This window comes from Amblyomma mixtum, chromosome 5 (genome assembly GCF_055824585.1).
Source record: "Amblyomma mixtum isolate Tamu chromosome 5, ASM5582458v1, whole genome shotgun sequence".
Taxonomy (NCBI): domain Eukaryota; kingdom Metazoa; phylum Arthropoda; class Arachnida; order Ixodida; family Ixodidae; genus Amblyomma; species Amblyomma mixtum.
The window spans coordinates 141,489,254-141,504,901 of record NC_143016.1 but is presented as its reverse complement, the minus strand read 5'-3'; the positions used below and the strand labels follow the sequence as shown (position 1 = coordinate 141,504,901).

At 43.8% G+C, this 15,648-nt stretch overlaps 1 protein-coding gene across 1 annotated transcript; it reads left to right on the top strand.

The window, feature by feature from the left end:
* Positions 1 to 7,331: 7,331 nt before the first annotated feature.
* LOC149343921 (uncharacterized) lies at positions 7,332 to 14,171 on the top strand. Its single transcript, XM_089542526.1, has 3 exons — positions 7,332 to 7,412; positions 11,543 to 11,792; positions 13,504 to 14,171. Exons 1-3 carry the CDS (start codon positions 7,346 to 7,348, stop codon positions 13,784 to 13,786), a joined length of 600 nt encoding a protein of 199 aa, XP_089398652.1. The 5' UTR covers positions 7,332 to 7,345; the 3' UTR covers positions 13,787 to 14,171.
* Positions 14,172 to 15,648: the final 1,477 nt, after the last annotated feature.

Genomic DNA, 15,648 nt, shown 5'->3' with positions numbered 1-15,648 from the left:
AGATTTGTTAAATGCAATACCAATTTTCGTTTCATGCTGTGATGTGAGATATCGTGCTTCTTGCTAATGAATGCATGCCTTTTCCATCCTCTCGTCATTTGTGCAAAGCAGACGGGTCTACTGGTCACTACGTTCAATTTAAAAATACCTTCGATGCTGCTGCAAAGCACCCTAATAGTAATTAACTAAATCCTGTGCATGCTATATTCGAATAGTTACGCTCTTTTCATCAAGCATAAAAATAGTGGTATTCCAGCCTGCTTATCTTTCTATGCGGTTGTGACAATCATGTAAACCTACTGAAAAAATGTATATCGGTGCATCACATACAATCTGTTCATTTCTTTTGTCATGGGCCATCTCATTGCTTTTTGTGTTCCTATGTTAATACCTTATTCTAATTTATGAAGCAGTAGACAATTTCTTCTCTTGTCATTCATGACATTGTTACGGCCACTGACAACAGTTGCTCTGACATATTTATTTGCAGTTGCCAGCTGCCAGTATCTGCTGGGCCATTCGTGCTTCCAGCTTTTGGCTGTGCTATCTCTCCTCAGCTGTTTGTGGTAGGTATTGTTTTCCAGTGATGCATACCTTACCTGCCTATTTCGAAAAATTTCGTAGGCTCACAGCCGGGTTTAGAAATGCATGTAGAGCTCTACGTGCACTTAGCAGCAGTACCTCCCTGTATAATCACATGAATCTGATCCCGAATTACATGAATGTAATTGCATGATCTGTATGAAATAGTCGGTCACGTAGCTTTTGACTCTGCTGCTGTTAACATAATGGAATTTACACTGCTTCAGGTCCAGTGACTATTTCACACATGTTGCGTCTTATGCATATGTGCCCTCTGAAAGGGCGAACATATTCCTTTATCCCTTTAAAAAACATTGTGTTCTATTATGATGCTTTACCGGTATTTCTGGTGTATAGACCAAAATGTCACTCAGTTTTGTAACATGAAGCGGGAACTCAGTTTGTCCAATGTTTTAGAGGTAACATGAAGCGGCAACTGAGTTTATCCAATGTTTTAGGGGTCCTAAAACAATGGACCAACACAGTTCCCACTCGAGTTATTGGTCACTTTGCTCTCACCCTACCATAAGCTTGCCGTCCAGGTTGGACAAATTGGTAGAGCGACTGCTCCAGTGAAGTGGTGGTTCTGAGTTCGAACACCGGACCAGGACGAATCTTTCTTTAACTACGAAGTTTCTGTGAAAGCTGTATAGCTTTTCTTTGTAGTCATTTGGCTGTGCTCGAGTGGATGTCAATGAGTAATTACTCCTTATTACAGATCTTTTGTCAACGTCAAACTGATTCAGTAGCAACAAACAGTAGAAGGGTAAAAGTATGCTGCTCCCAAAAATTCGTTAAGCATGTTATAAAATGTACGTTGTATTCTTTTAACTGCTGCAAAGAAATAACGGTGATGTTAGATGCCCAGCCCCTATTAGGTAAACATAGCTCGCAATTAACACAGTGAATGGAAAAGAAATATGGACTTCAACCCTCACGACGACCCTCACCCCAGTAAAACAAAAAGTGCCAGTGTTGCCATACTTGAGAGCTGTGCTCTTTAAAAGTGCAGTAGACTGCCACTCAAAGTTGACAAAAAAATGCGTCTAGTTTTCTGCATGTGCATTCCACAGTGCTGGTGCCATTTTCACTGGCCATTGACATTCAGTCGCATGATGTGCACCCCGCTCCTCGAGTTGATTTTGTATGTCTTGTGAACCTGCCGTCAAAATCAGTGCAGGAAAATGCTTCCCCAGTTGATCTGCAGTTAACCTTGTCCTTTGCCAGCTGCTGTCACCCTTTCTCTACAGAGAAGGGCGGTGGGAGTCCAAGCCAGGTGGAGTTGAAATATTTGACTAGTAGTGGACAGGGATCCTGCGGTTTGTTGAGGACACAGGCAATTTGGAGACTTATGGAAGAAATCTAAAAGAGTGCGGTGAGGGGCTAGTTGGTACGACAAGATTATCGGACGCTCGAGGGATAAGAAAGAACGAGAAATTATCGAGGCCTTGGAAATCGCGAGGTTAGGGCCTGATAAGTGCATTAGCGATGCTTCAGTACACCTGTACCGCAAGGAGGTCGAGTTCCTTGATTCCACGAGATGAGTGTCGCTTCTGTTTTTTGTTTTTGTGGTTGGTGCGCATGCGCTTTGCTGCTGAAGGAAAGAGGAGTTGGTGGTATAAATCAGTTGTCAGTCTGCGTTTGTCCCGTGTGGTTCTCTTTCTCTTGTCCCGTCCTTTTGCGCAGTTACTTTTTGTTCTAATAATTATGGAAGAATTTTTTTGCCAGCCAAAAAAGACGCATACACAAGAGAGAACCGCACAGGACAAGGGCTGGTAAAAGCCGTAGTCCTCTGTGGCTCTCTTGTGTATGCGTGTTCCTTGGCTGGTAAAAAAAATTCCTCCGTTAGTCTCCAATCTGCCGGTGTCCTCCACAGATTGGAGGATCCCTGTCTGTTACTAGTCAAATTTCACTACACCACCTGGATTGGACTCCCAGTGCCCTTCTCAAACTTTTGAAATCCTGTTGCCCTAGCAGATCATCAGCTGTCGGTTGTATTACTTGCGCTTCAGTGAAATTTGACATGTTGCGGACAGGGATTTGTGGAGTACACAGGCAAACTGGAGACTTATAGAATTTTTTTACCAGCCAAGGAAGACGCATACACAAGATTTGTTGTCTGTGTTTCACAACTGAAAGTTCTAAATGCGTGCGAAAGTGTATCGTGCATTCGCACGTATTTTGAAAACTCAATTTTTGCTGCGTTAGGTTTTCGGAATTGGAGCTGTAGCGTTGCCGCCACAGAATCCCGCTCGTTAACAAAGCGCACACTTATTTGCTAGGTATATATTCGGTATACCGCAACCAGTACACGTCACTGTTTGGAAGGTTCTGTCGCGAAATTTCTGATTGTGCAAGGTAGCTTTTCTTTTAAATTCAAGCGCTCTCTATTTGCTTTTTCCTGTGCATATTCATCGGTCGTTTCAATTCGGAAGCGTTGATGCTGCAAGACGTGCATACGGAAGCTGCGTTTGTGCACAAAGCTCCTGAATTTTTGAAAGCGCAGCTCTGACAGTTCTCGTTGTCATAAATAAGTACAAAGCAGCCTAATCTTTTTGGACACACCATTTCATGCTCATAGCTGCTTCTGAGAAACAGGCGGCCTTTTTTTCTGTTTTTGGTGTGAAACATTCCTAACAACTTCTTTCTTTCTCCATGCACAGATAGCCTATGCATACGCGGGCAGCTTGATTGCAATATTTAGGGCAACATTTATAACAGGTGCAGTGAGCCTTGGTGCATGTGGACAGAAATTAATCTAGGGTGGGGTGGGGTATTTTCGCACAGGGTAATGTTAGGCGGAGGGTTTGGCGTATTGAAACCGAGTCTTTCTGAGCTCTTATTAGACGTCCCAGCACCAGGACAGTAGTTGAGGCTTTTCTTCTTTGTTGTCTAGTCAATGGTTTCCATAACACAAAATAGCCTTAATTCTAGCTTTCCCGTGGCCGCCTAACAGAACGATGCAGATATACTGAAGTGATCAGTGTTGCATAAAAGTAGTGAGAACATTGCAAATGCAAGACAACTTCATTGGTTTGCTGTGCACTAACGTGACAGTGATAGAGAATTACACATTACATTTGCAAATCTAAATTGTGCATAATAGTATGGACTGGCACGTAATGTGCGAAGTAATCACAGTTATCTCGTTCATGCCAAATGCTAGTGTCAAACATTGTAAGTATTGCATATTTATAAAGAGCAGACATGCTGCGCCTAATTTGTCATTGGATAGATTTTGTTACTATGAAAGCAAAAAGTTTACACATGGCTGTCGTGGTCTTGCGTGGGAAGTAGTATTACCTTAAATCAGTATAAACACCAAATTTTTGGTTATGTGGGTTCTTTGTAGTGACGTGCTGGGCATTCGTATACATAGAATTGTTGCATAGTATTAGTCTCCAATCGCTAAATAATTACAACCAGATTTATTTTCTTCCCTGTTTCAATAGCATAGCAATTGCTATGACATCAATGTTCAGTATAGGTTATGGAAGGCACAAAAAAGCTGCGATATCGCTACTTCATCGTTTTAATTAGTTACAATGCTAAAGCCAGCATGCCTTAAGAGTCTGAATCACAATGAATGACGAAGCAGCAATTATATTGCAGTTTTCCTCATGCCTCCCCTGGCTTATACTGACCTTTGATGCCATTGCCATTGCTCAGTTTTCAAAAGTGAAGCAGGAGAGAGAAGATATTTAATTACAAATTATTTAGCAGCCATAGGCGAATACTGTGTGGTTATCCGTGCATAGTAATGTCTTATGCATCATTGAAAAAAAAATGTGCAACTGAAATTTGCTCGGCTGCTGACCCAAAAGACGCGGGTTCTATCCCGGGCGCGGCGGCTGGAATTTATTTGGGGGAGAAATTCTAGAGGCCCGTGTACTGTGCGATGTCAGTGCACGTTAAAGAACCCCAGGCGGTCGAAATTTCCGGAGCCCTTCACTACGGCGTCTCTTATAGCCTGGGTCGCTTTGGAACGTTAAACCCCATAAACCAACCCAAACCAAACTGAAATTTGTTGTCTGCCTCATTGAGATTAAAAATTTTGAATTTTTCCTTCACTATTTTAGAGCATGAAATTCAGTTAATGGTATCTGAGAAACAGGAATTGCAACAGCCATTTCTCTTCAGCACGAAAACTGTCATTGGTTTAAGTGTTTTCCCGATCCAAGGTTACCCTATATTTTAAACTGCACAATGTATTATGTGACAAGAAACCGTCAAGCACAATAGGTGTGGTTTTAGCAATGACTGCAAGTGATAAGGGAATACATTTACTTAGAGCAGGTAGTGACCGCTGATCCGGATCATGAAGGGTAATAACTAGAAGAATATGAATGGGGTGGAGTGCATATGGCAGGTTCTCTCAGATCATGAATGGCAGTTTTTCAATACCCCTCAAGAGAAAAGTATACAACAGCTGTATCCTACCGGTATTCACCTATGGGGCAGAAACGTGGAGGCTAACGAAGATGGTTCAGCTTAAGTTAAGGACAACGCAACGAGCTACGGAAATAAAAATAATAGGCGTAACGTTAAGAGATCGGAAGCGGGCGGAGTGGGTGAGGGAACAAACGCGGGTTGAAGACATCCTAGTCGAAATCACGAGAAAAAAGGGTGCTTGGGCAGGGCATATGTAATACGAAGGCAAGATAATCGCTGATCCTTAAGGGTAACGGAGTGGATTCCAAGAGAAGGCAAGTGTAGCAGGGAGGAGCAAAAAGTTCCATGGGCGGAGGTTTGCAGGAACACGGTGGACATAGCTGGCGAAGGACAGGGTTAATTGGAGAACATGGGAGAGGCCTTTGCCTTGCAGTGGGCGTAGTCAGGCTGATCATGATACTTGCAGAAGAGCTTGCTCATGTTAAAATTTTCAGTTGGTAAATATGTGCTTGTGTTACTTGCACACACTTTTGAAAGGACTAGCATAGTGATAATTGTGTTGGGCGTCATAAAATTGTAGCTCTGAATGAAGGTTTGCAATGAAAGGTGTCAACACTTGGTCACAATATAGGTACACACAAGTGGCGACATGACACACACGATCAGTATATTCTAGTTGTATTCTTTCTTTTTTCATGGGGTTATATACAGGATAGTATGAAAAGGGCATTGGAATTGACTCTTAGTTGCATTATTTTCATTCATGTTTGCAGGCACCCGGAGAAATGCACGCGTAGCCAAAGCTCCTTCGCTCAGCCGAGCAAGCTACGGCATCATCCAGCATCTTAGTTTCTTTTGAGCGCTTACAGCTCACTGCGGTGGATTTGGTAGATGGATTTACTTTGGTTTTGGCAGTGTTCTTGGCATTTAATGTCAAGTACACCCCAAAAACAAAGCGGGCTTGTCTGCTGCTTGAGACACTAATGGGGCTTGATCCTAGCGAGCGCCTCCCGAGCGTGTTTTGGGCAGCCACAGCAATCACAGCAATGACTTGAGAAATAAAAGTTATCAGTGTTGTACATTTGTGTCATTATTTCTTGAACCATTGTTATTCCCAACGCAGACAGAGCACCATACTAATATGCAAACTGTAGTGTAGCCATAAAGTAGTTGTATAAGCAAAAATTATTCTACTCAAAGATTATAATCCCTTTTGCTCATTACTCTTTTGTAGATGTAGCGCAGGTGGATCCTGCAAAACATATGACCAACTTGCTCTGAATAATATGTGAAGTAAGAAAATTAGTAGGATGAAAACACGTGAAACTCCTTTTGAAGGAGTAAAATAAGATCTGGGCTGATAATCTCTCTAACAATAGTCACTCTAACAAACGGAGTCCTGGAACTCTACCTGAAAGAGTAGTAGGATGCTGTTTCAATGTGGTAGCTTTACTCCCTCGGAGGAGTGCCTGTACTCTATTGCAGGAGTAGTACAGTACTCCTTGAGTAAGTGTTGGATCACTCTTTGTCCAGAGGGAGTAATTTTATTCCGGAAAAAGGAGTGGAATATGGGACAACCGAATACTCCTTCAAAGTGTGTTCTGGGCCCTCCTCTGCACTCCTTTAGTTCTAAGAGTGTAGAAAAACAAGGAGTCGGTTGTCTGGTATCGAGCAGTGATGTGTACGGGGCTTTTAAGTACATCTCAAGGGTGCAATTTTTTCATAGACTACAGCTGCTTCTAAAAAAATGAACTGCACCGAAAGAGAACCTGGAAGAACGACTGTTCGGCAATCGACTATAGGCGATGCGATAAAACCTAGCAGAGATAAGGAAAGAAATATAAAAAATAAGGCATGAAATTCTCCAAAAGCTTTTTAATATAATAGTCCTCTAAATTTGTCTAATCACCTCAATTACGTTTTTTTTGAAAATTCGCCGCTATATTATGAAAATCAAAAGTTACATTAGTATTCAAATATTTTTCTTAAACATATTTGTTTAAAGCAGAGTTACGGTTGCCTGTTGTTCTTTTTCATCAAACAAATGTACTCTGATACATTGTTATTTTGCTGTGGTGCATTATTTCTTTACTGCCTACCTAGGTGTTGTCTTACAATGTTTCATCCTTGTGTGTTCGTGCATTTACTATATCAGTTACGTAGTTAATATTACCATTTTATAAGTATCATTTTCATTTCCCCTTTTTCTAGTTCAGGATGTTCCTAATATTCAGCTGGATACTACCATCCATCGCCTCGAAAAGGGTCTTTAGGTGTATCTCAAATAAATAAAAGCAAAGCAAACGTTGAACTTCTGACCATGTATTTACTTCTTCTTTTCAACAAGCGCAGCTCTCGCATCACTGCAAACATGAAGACCGTTGGCGCTTTCCTGCTGTGTGCAGCAATCGTGTCCGCCCAGGAACGCGCGAGATTCGGTGAGCAGGCATGCGAAGTATTTTCTTTTATCGAGCATTTATCACTCCCTTCCTTTGACACTCAATCTGTTTCTTTGTTCACATTGAAGTTCACACAAAGAAAAAAGAGCTATTCAGATAGTGGGGTGTTAATTTGCTTAGAACTCATGGAAACTGTTGAGCGACACATGGAGTGTTGGAGGCAATTCCCTAAAATGTATTGATGTGTACAAAACTTTTCATGTCCTCCACAGTGGAGTGAAGCTTGTCTGTGTAATTTTCAGATAACATTTTATCCCTCTATGCAGAAAGGCTCTGGATTCTCGTATACTTTACGTTCCCACTAGTAAGCCTCCTTGGTCGCATACTACCTTGTAATGTAAACTTTACTTGCAATGTAAAGTTTGAATTTCCACATCCTCGCCGACAGAAATCCAATAGCGTGTAGCATGTTCGCGATTATATACCACGGACCAGCCCTAATAGCGTTTTTGTGGTGGCTTCGAGCCCTCCAGTGCTCTGAGGGAATGCGGCATAGAAGCATGGTCTCGACGGTCCTGCGTTGGTGCGAACGAACTCTGAGAGCATATCTCAAAGTGGTTTGTTAACATTTTTCTCCCTTTTTTTTGTCTTTTTGTGATGGGCAAAATTCTTTTGACCGTTCTTCTGCCTAGCCTAGTAGATTTGTATTCAGTCGTAGATTTGTAAATCAGTCCTCCATAATGATTGAATAGGAGCACTTTGGGGCAAACAATACTAGTTGTCAAAAATGACACTAACTGTAGCGCGCCACTATGGAAACAATAGGCTCAGGATTGTTGTTTGCGGAGCTGTGAAAGGGATATACATAGGGTTGAATAGCCAACATGCGTAGGCCTGAACAGCCTAAGATTAGTAATAGTGCTTACCTTCTGTTCTGTAGTTTGCTTTGCATTTCTGGCATTGGAGCTCTCTTTAACACGTCGCACTTGGTTAACAGCAAAATGGTATCTTTCTACACACATGCGTACTGCTAAACACTATGATCAGCTGAATATTTCGCCTAACAACCTTGTCACATTTTTTGGCGACTGCTAGAGGTATATTTATGATCTCCTCTTTATGCGTCATTGAAAACTGGGCGAGGTGGGTCTGTCAAAGCCAAGAGGCTTCCTTCTGCGCACTATACAACCAAAATGAGGTATGTGTCCTGCATCACCTACGTTTGATGCTCTTCTTTATGCTATAACCCATGCCTCAGGGTGAAAGTGTACAGCAAGAATTTCTATCGAAATTTCTTGACTTTGGTCTTCCAACTAATCGGTTGCAACAATATACTGCTCGATACCGAAAGTGGAAGTTGGAAAAGAGCCATGAAGTTTTCACATGGACACTCCAGTTGGCTTCAGAAATCGAGCTGTTCGTGTCGGTGCTGCAGTTAGTCTTTGATAATGTGATCAGGACGTAAAGTGGCAATGTAGAATGGCGCATATAAAACACTGGGGCCTAAATGCGTGCAGCAGGTTTTCGTGCAGATTATTTACGAGAATCCATTTTGTGATCTATACAAGCATATGCGTGCGAGCACTTAACCAGGCGTAATGCATGAAGTTTGATAAGGCGTTCCGGCTGCTGGGCTAGACCACGTCCAGAACCATATCACCTATGCATGAGTTCGCTTTTAGTGGCTCACGGAAAGGTGTGCAATACAAGCTCATTGAAGTCTAGATCTAAACATAACCCAAATATCAAAACAATAAAGAAAATAAAGTGCAGGTATCATACAATCAATTCATTTAAGCCTCAGATTTTTATTCATGACGCACTACATAATGCAATATATTGCTTCCTTCTCAAACAAAACAATTAAAGTGTGAATAACTGTCCCATCCGCCGTGTGATGATAATGTGCGGTAGCGAACATATATCATTAGAGCAGCCTTGAGCGGTTGTGCGGAGTCTACGGTTTAAACTGTACTTCAGCATAAGGATACACTTACGACGCGCAATATGACAGCGCAATCGCGTTTTCTATTGGAACTAGACGAGATTCCAGGGGAATGTGACGTAGTGGAGAGACCCTCAGCTACTTCCAGGCTGGTGCCACGATGATATCTCGGTAGCATGCTCCTTCAGGTCAGTGTCGGGTGGCTGTTCCCGTGAATACTTAAAAAGATCGGCAAGTTGTTGGCAATTTCGCTCAGAAGTTTGTTATCCCTTCATCTGGTTTCGGAGAACAAAAAAATGGCAACTCAATTGCTTTTCAGTTCGCTACCAGCAATTCGAAGAATTGAGAACGCAATTGCATTTATTCTAATGTTATAGTCCTCATTAAATAGCAAGAAAAATACGAGCGGAAACAAAGCATATTTTTAATTTCCATGTCCATGCTGCAATCACCAGTTTGGCCACGAACTGCCTGCTACGCAAGCACTGAGCATTCATTAGTGAACACTGCCTTTGAAAGCACATATCAGCCCGTATTTTCTTTCTCAGGCTTGCATAGCCATGTTTTGTGTTTCTTGTTTAAATAAGTCCCATTTTTGAAAAACTGAGATATCACCGCGTGATTATGTGTCCTTCAAGCAAGTAGATACAGCACGTTTGAATAGTTCATCTGAGAGAAGACAGCTATTCCGCTTCCACAGCTCCCATCGAGGTTGGAGTACGCACCGTCGGCACCTCGTTATCTGAAGAGATACCGTCCAGTGATCACTGAAGAATATGGGCCCACCAAAGTGCAATACAAACTCATTGCTTCTGGCTAACATGTCTGGCTAAAAATGCTGCCTAACATGTCTTCTGGAACGCAAATCCTGTCAAGCCGAGCACCAGAGGAGCACTGAAAATAAGAATGAATGTTAGGTCCCTTACCTTGCCCGACATCCACCAGGTTGTATTCGCATTCAAAGTCGGAAAGTAAAGCAGCACTAAGGCCATAACACTTACTTAACACTGCTCGGTCTTCATCCCTACAAACACAATTGAAATCACCCAACTGTCTAGCTTTACTATCCGTGCACAAATGACAGAAAAAATAGCCTTCTATGACACTGCATTGCAGGGCCATAAACCCAAATAATTTGATACTGTACACCCAGAATTGCAAAGTTACAGCAGATAAGTCGCCCGTCATCATCTGTGCGACACGACACGGCAGTAATCACCAGTGTGTTCGCCAGGAATAGCATGAACCCTCCTGATAAGCTTGTCTAGTGACAAACATACCGTTGAATTCTGACAAAAACGAATCGTGAGCAGCTTCGACACTTCGACGTTTGAAGATGAATAAAGGCGAGTCTACAGAATGCACAGTTCTTAAAAACGTACCTTCAAGATATGTATTTTAGCCCTACATGAGTAATGGTGAGCATGTTAATTACAAATGTACCAATCAAGCGAGTAGCAAATTTCCCCCGTTTCCGGTAGATTTGCTCCGTGCTGGAGTGTAGTAGAAGCGCCATCATGCGGCATCCTCTGAAAAAACTTTTCTTGGAATGTACGGCGGTAGTCCAACGAATGCCGTGGGTAGCGGACCGCACAGGGCTTCCGCGCCACGTGAAAACGAGGCGCGAAAGCTAGGCGGGCATCCTAAACACCCGAAAAACGAGAAGTTTGGTTTGGTTTTAGGGTTTAACGTCCCAAAGCAACTCAGGCTCTTAGGGACGCCGTAGTGAAGGGCTCCTGAAATTTAGACCACCTGGGGCTCTTTTACGTGCACTGTCATCGCACAGTACACGGGCCTCTAGAATTTTGCCTCCATCGAATTTGAACGTATCGCGTAGAGGCGCCGCCAGGGTGCTCAACGACAACGAGGGTGTGTCGCTACCGAAATGTCAGTAGATGACACTGCCTTCGGTACGTATATCTTGGCGCAGCTGAGCTAAGATATTGCCAATTTTGCATAACAAGGCAACGCAGCCACACAAGCAACACCGTGACACGAACCTCTGGTAGAATATATGAATCGGCACCAAGTAATTTCACCCCATTACGTGGAAAATGAAAGCATTAAAAAGTCGTAGAGAAGCCCATTTAGCTAGGAATTCTTTAAAATGCAACTACTGTTTGTTGTGCTGAAATCAAATTTGTGCACTTTCCTGCGTTACTGGCATCATGTAGCGTTTCCTTTTGATCTTTCTAAATTTGGCGTACCCTGTTCATGTCTCTAGGCACTTGCACCTTTCCTGGCATCGACCTGGAGGGAGCCGTAGATGACCTGCTCAAGCGGTTGCCCCAGTCCGACAACTTAGCGGACGCGGAGCCCAGAGACTTGTTCCCAGGCCTGAGATTAGGCAACACCACCTTAGTCGGCCTGTCCAAGCTAGAGTTGCAAGGAGCCCCGCGACTTTACTGCCGGCGGAGCAAGGCGATGCTTGAGATCAGCACACATGGATCTGCGCGCTTCAGCGCGCCATGGAGGTGAGCGCGTGCGCGAAACACCCTTTCCATCAGTAGAAGTGACAAGCGATATGTAGTTTTCTCCGATTTCTCACAGGCTGCGGTTAACTGAGGACAGGGTTAGTGAAAAAATTGAATGGCGACTACAGATTTGTGGCAGTGAGAATGATAAGTTTAGGTAGCACAAGCCTGTGAATCCTGGCGTCTCAGACAGGCCGCTTCGGTGCGCCGTTCCAGGCTCAAAGGCTTCGGTTTGTCCGAAGGGCCCTGCGCTGCTTTGGCTGCTGCACTGAGTGTTGGGTTATGAAAGGGTTTCTCTAGTAACGTTTCGTCGCACATGGGGCCATCTTGTTGCAAAATGTGCCCCACCTGATGACAGCAAATTTAGGGTATGGCATGGTCTTTGAGATTTGAGATCTGAACTCTTACATCGACGGTCATCTTTGGTTACAGGCGCAAAAAAAGACACAAGGCAGAAAGACGGAAGATGGCGCTTCGTCCCGTCTTTCTGCCGTGTGTCTTTTTTTCGGCCCTCTAACCAAAGATGAACAGTTACCAACTTGCCCAGCAGGATGTTCTTAAATCGACGCACGCGCGTTGGCGCGAACGTGTTCCATTCCTGCTCACCGCTGTAAAACTACTCGGGCCGCCACGCCGACTACCGGAGCGATTGCTCTCCGCTGTCTCGGCGCTATAGTCAGAGGGGCGCGGAAGCGCCGGCCGGCTGAGGGCATAAACACTGCAAGGCCGTACTTTCCTCTCTCTCCTTGCATTCCCTCCAGCGCGAGTAATACTGAAGGTAATCCTAACGAAGCCGTGCTAGTGCTATGCGGTGTCGGCGTCGACTGCTTACGCCTCTACTTGTGCAATATCGAGAACCATGGCACGAAAAGCAGAACGCTGGTCCTAAAATAAATAATAATACATCTGAAATAATCTCAAATAGTCTAAGAACGGCGCACCAGTTTGCAACAGGAGCGCAGGCATCGGAAGCTTCCACGCAATACATACGCTTAGAGCAGGTTGCAATGGTGGCCGGCACTAAGATTGATAAGCCAGCCAAATAAAACTTCGGGGAAGCGCATATTCCAGGTATTCTCATGTCATGAATAGCACCATACATCTATCCCTCAAGAAGAAAGTATAATTCAGTTGTATCTTCTTAGTACTGCCTTGTTAAGCAGGAACTTGTAGGTTATCAAGAAGGATTAAATTTAGGCTGGAGAGAGCGCAGTGATGAATGCAAGGAAAATAATTTTTGCATCGTGAAAGGAAAACGAGAGATTAATATCCGGTTATAAATGAAGAAGAAATGGGTACCGCAAGGAATGTAATGCTGCGACAAGACAACCGATGGGCCTTTAGAGTAACGAAATTGATTTCGAGAGGCAACGGTTTCAGGCGCAGGCAGAAAGTTAGGCTGGCGGGTGAAATTCAGTAGTTTGCGGAGAAAAGGTGCCCGCGATTATACATGCCAGGATTAGTTAGAGGGGCATAGGACAGGCGCCTGTTCCGTAAGAAATGCAGTTAGACTTATGATGACTTTGATGGTGACAACAGGTGGTCAGCGGTTGTGATTCATACAATAAAATGTGAGTAATACCATGCCGCATAAAAATTCCTCTCGGAACGAATGGAGATGGCGAGAATACTTTTGCTTGGCTATTGCTTTTTACCGCAAGTCAAAGTCAAGCATAACACAGTGTGTGTCTCTGCTTTCCTTTCCTTCAAGGTTGTGCGGCGGGAAATCAGGAACACTGACCACCATGTGCCCCTACGTCACTATGAAGATGCTGTTTGAAGTAGACAGCGCAACTGGCGACCTTGTTCCTGTAAACGTGTGGCTCACCTCGCTGGAGGGCACGCTTTTTCTGCTGGAAGGAGTTAATAGCGTGGTTGATTCTGTAGTTTCCGCAGTGATCACGAAGTTGCTGCCAGAAGTCGTCAGGGATTTCTGGGTCGCATCGCTGCCCTTCAACACGCGTACCATTCTCAAGGAGATCACTTCCTCTTAGAAGGCATGCTACTCGAATATGCCTCGGCGATCTGGAATCCCCATCAAAAGATCTAATCGACCAGCTTGAAGCCATCCAATATCGCGCGGCCCGTTTTATCACATCGCAGTACGGCAGACAACACAGTGTAACTCTTATCAAGGCATCCCTTGATCTGCAACCCCTCGCACTTCGGCGCAAAATTTCACAGCTCTGTTTGTTTCACAAATTGTACTACACCTTCCCACAGCTAAGAAATTCTGTATTGCGCCCGCCGCTTCGCACCTCACAACGACTTTTAACTCTTTAAGTCTGCAGCGCATACACGGCTCCACAAACTCATTTAATAAATCTTTTTTGCCTAGCTCCATTACACTGTGGAATTACTTACCTGATTTCATAGTTATTGAAATAGAACGCAATAAATTCAGACAGTTATTAGCATCACATTTCAAGGGCTGAGTTATTTTGTCGTGTTTTTGAGTGTTTGCATGTGTGTGTGTTTTTTTCTTATGTCTCTCCAAGTTGTTGTTGAGCTGCTGTGTCTTTCTTATGTTAATACTTTTGATAATGTGGATAATGTTAATGTTGACCATGAACCCTGTACTTTGTACTTCTTGTTGACGTTGCCGACCACTGTATTATGAAACGACCGCTCCCCCACCCCTTATGTAATGCCCTAAGCCGAGGGCCCTTAAGGGTAAATAAATGATGATGACGATTATAAGGAGTCGGGGCTGTTCACATGAGCGCCGCCTCCTACCAAGCTTTGCAATGCTACAAATTCACTGTTATTACCAGAGTAGCCAAATAGATCTGCTTGCAGCTTTTTTCTGAGTGTCTTTCTGCCTTCATTGATGTTCTATTCCGTCACGGAAGTTGTGCATACACTACTGGAACTTAAACCGTGAAGCTTGTTACATCTCTATTTTTAAAGGTGAGCGTTGCGACCGTCATATAATATTTTTGCCTAAAATATAATTCCTACTGTTCATGTCCACCTCCGCGTTTCCTCTCACATTTTCCAGGTAGGTCTCAGAGCGGCAAGTGAACAACAGTCTGTGCCGAGTGTGGTTGAACAATGTATTAAATTCGGCGGAGGGCACCTTTTTAAAGTCTCCTCACTTGGTGGCCGGGGTATTCGAAAGCAACATACGTAGTGGGAAGTTGGTAATGCAATGTGCGTTATCTACAATGGAGCAGACATTTGTGAAACGAAGAGGATACCTGTGGCATTTCGTAAACGCCGGATTGGTGTGTAGCGGCCTACCACGCGATTGCTACGATGGTCCGGCCGAAAAGGAAGAAGAGTAGCGACAACTTACGCGTGTGCGCGGGCAGAAACGGTTCAGCACACACTCTGGTTTTCCACCTGGTGAAGTGGGTCTAAAAATATATATTTCTGGACAACAGGCAATGATGTCTGCCTGGTTCTCATACGCCACAGGTCTTTTCGGCAAAGATACAAGCCTGCAACAGTTTCACAACGCTTCAATAGAGGTCTCTGCATTTATTTCTTGCTAACAATGACATGAGGGTGTGGGCGCGGCGGTGCGGTATTTAAGAGTGCATTTGTGAATAAAAAATTTAGCCATAGGTTTAACGCCTCACTGTGCATGACAACTTCAGCCAAATCACGTCGTCGTCAGTATAAATCACGTATCAATCAGTAGCAATCACGTGGTCGTCCGTGCGCGGTCATCCTCTCCCATCTTCCATTGCTTCCCAATGCACCAGTTATGCCCGTAATCGATGGCTCGTTGCTGAATAAAGTGGGCGTCTGACGTGTAAGGCACTGCGAGAAACATCGGAAAACTCATCATGCATTGAAAAGGAACTTTTGTGGTCACAGCAAGAAAAACGAAATCGATTACTGGCTTGAC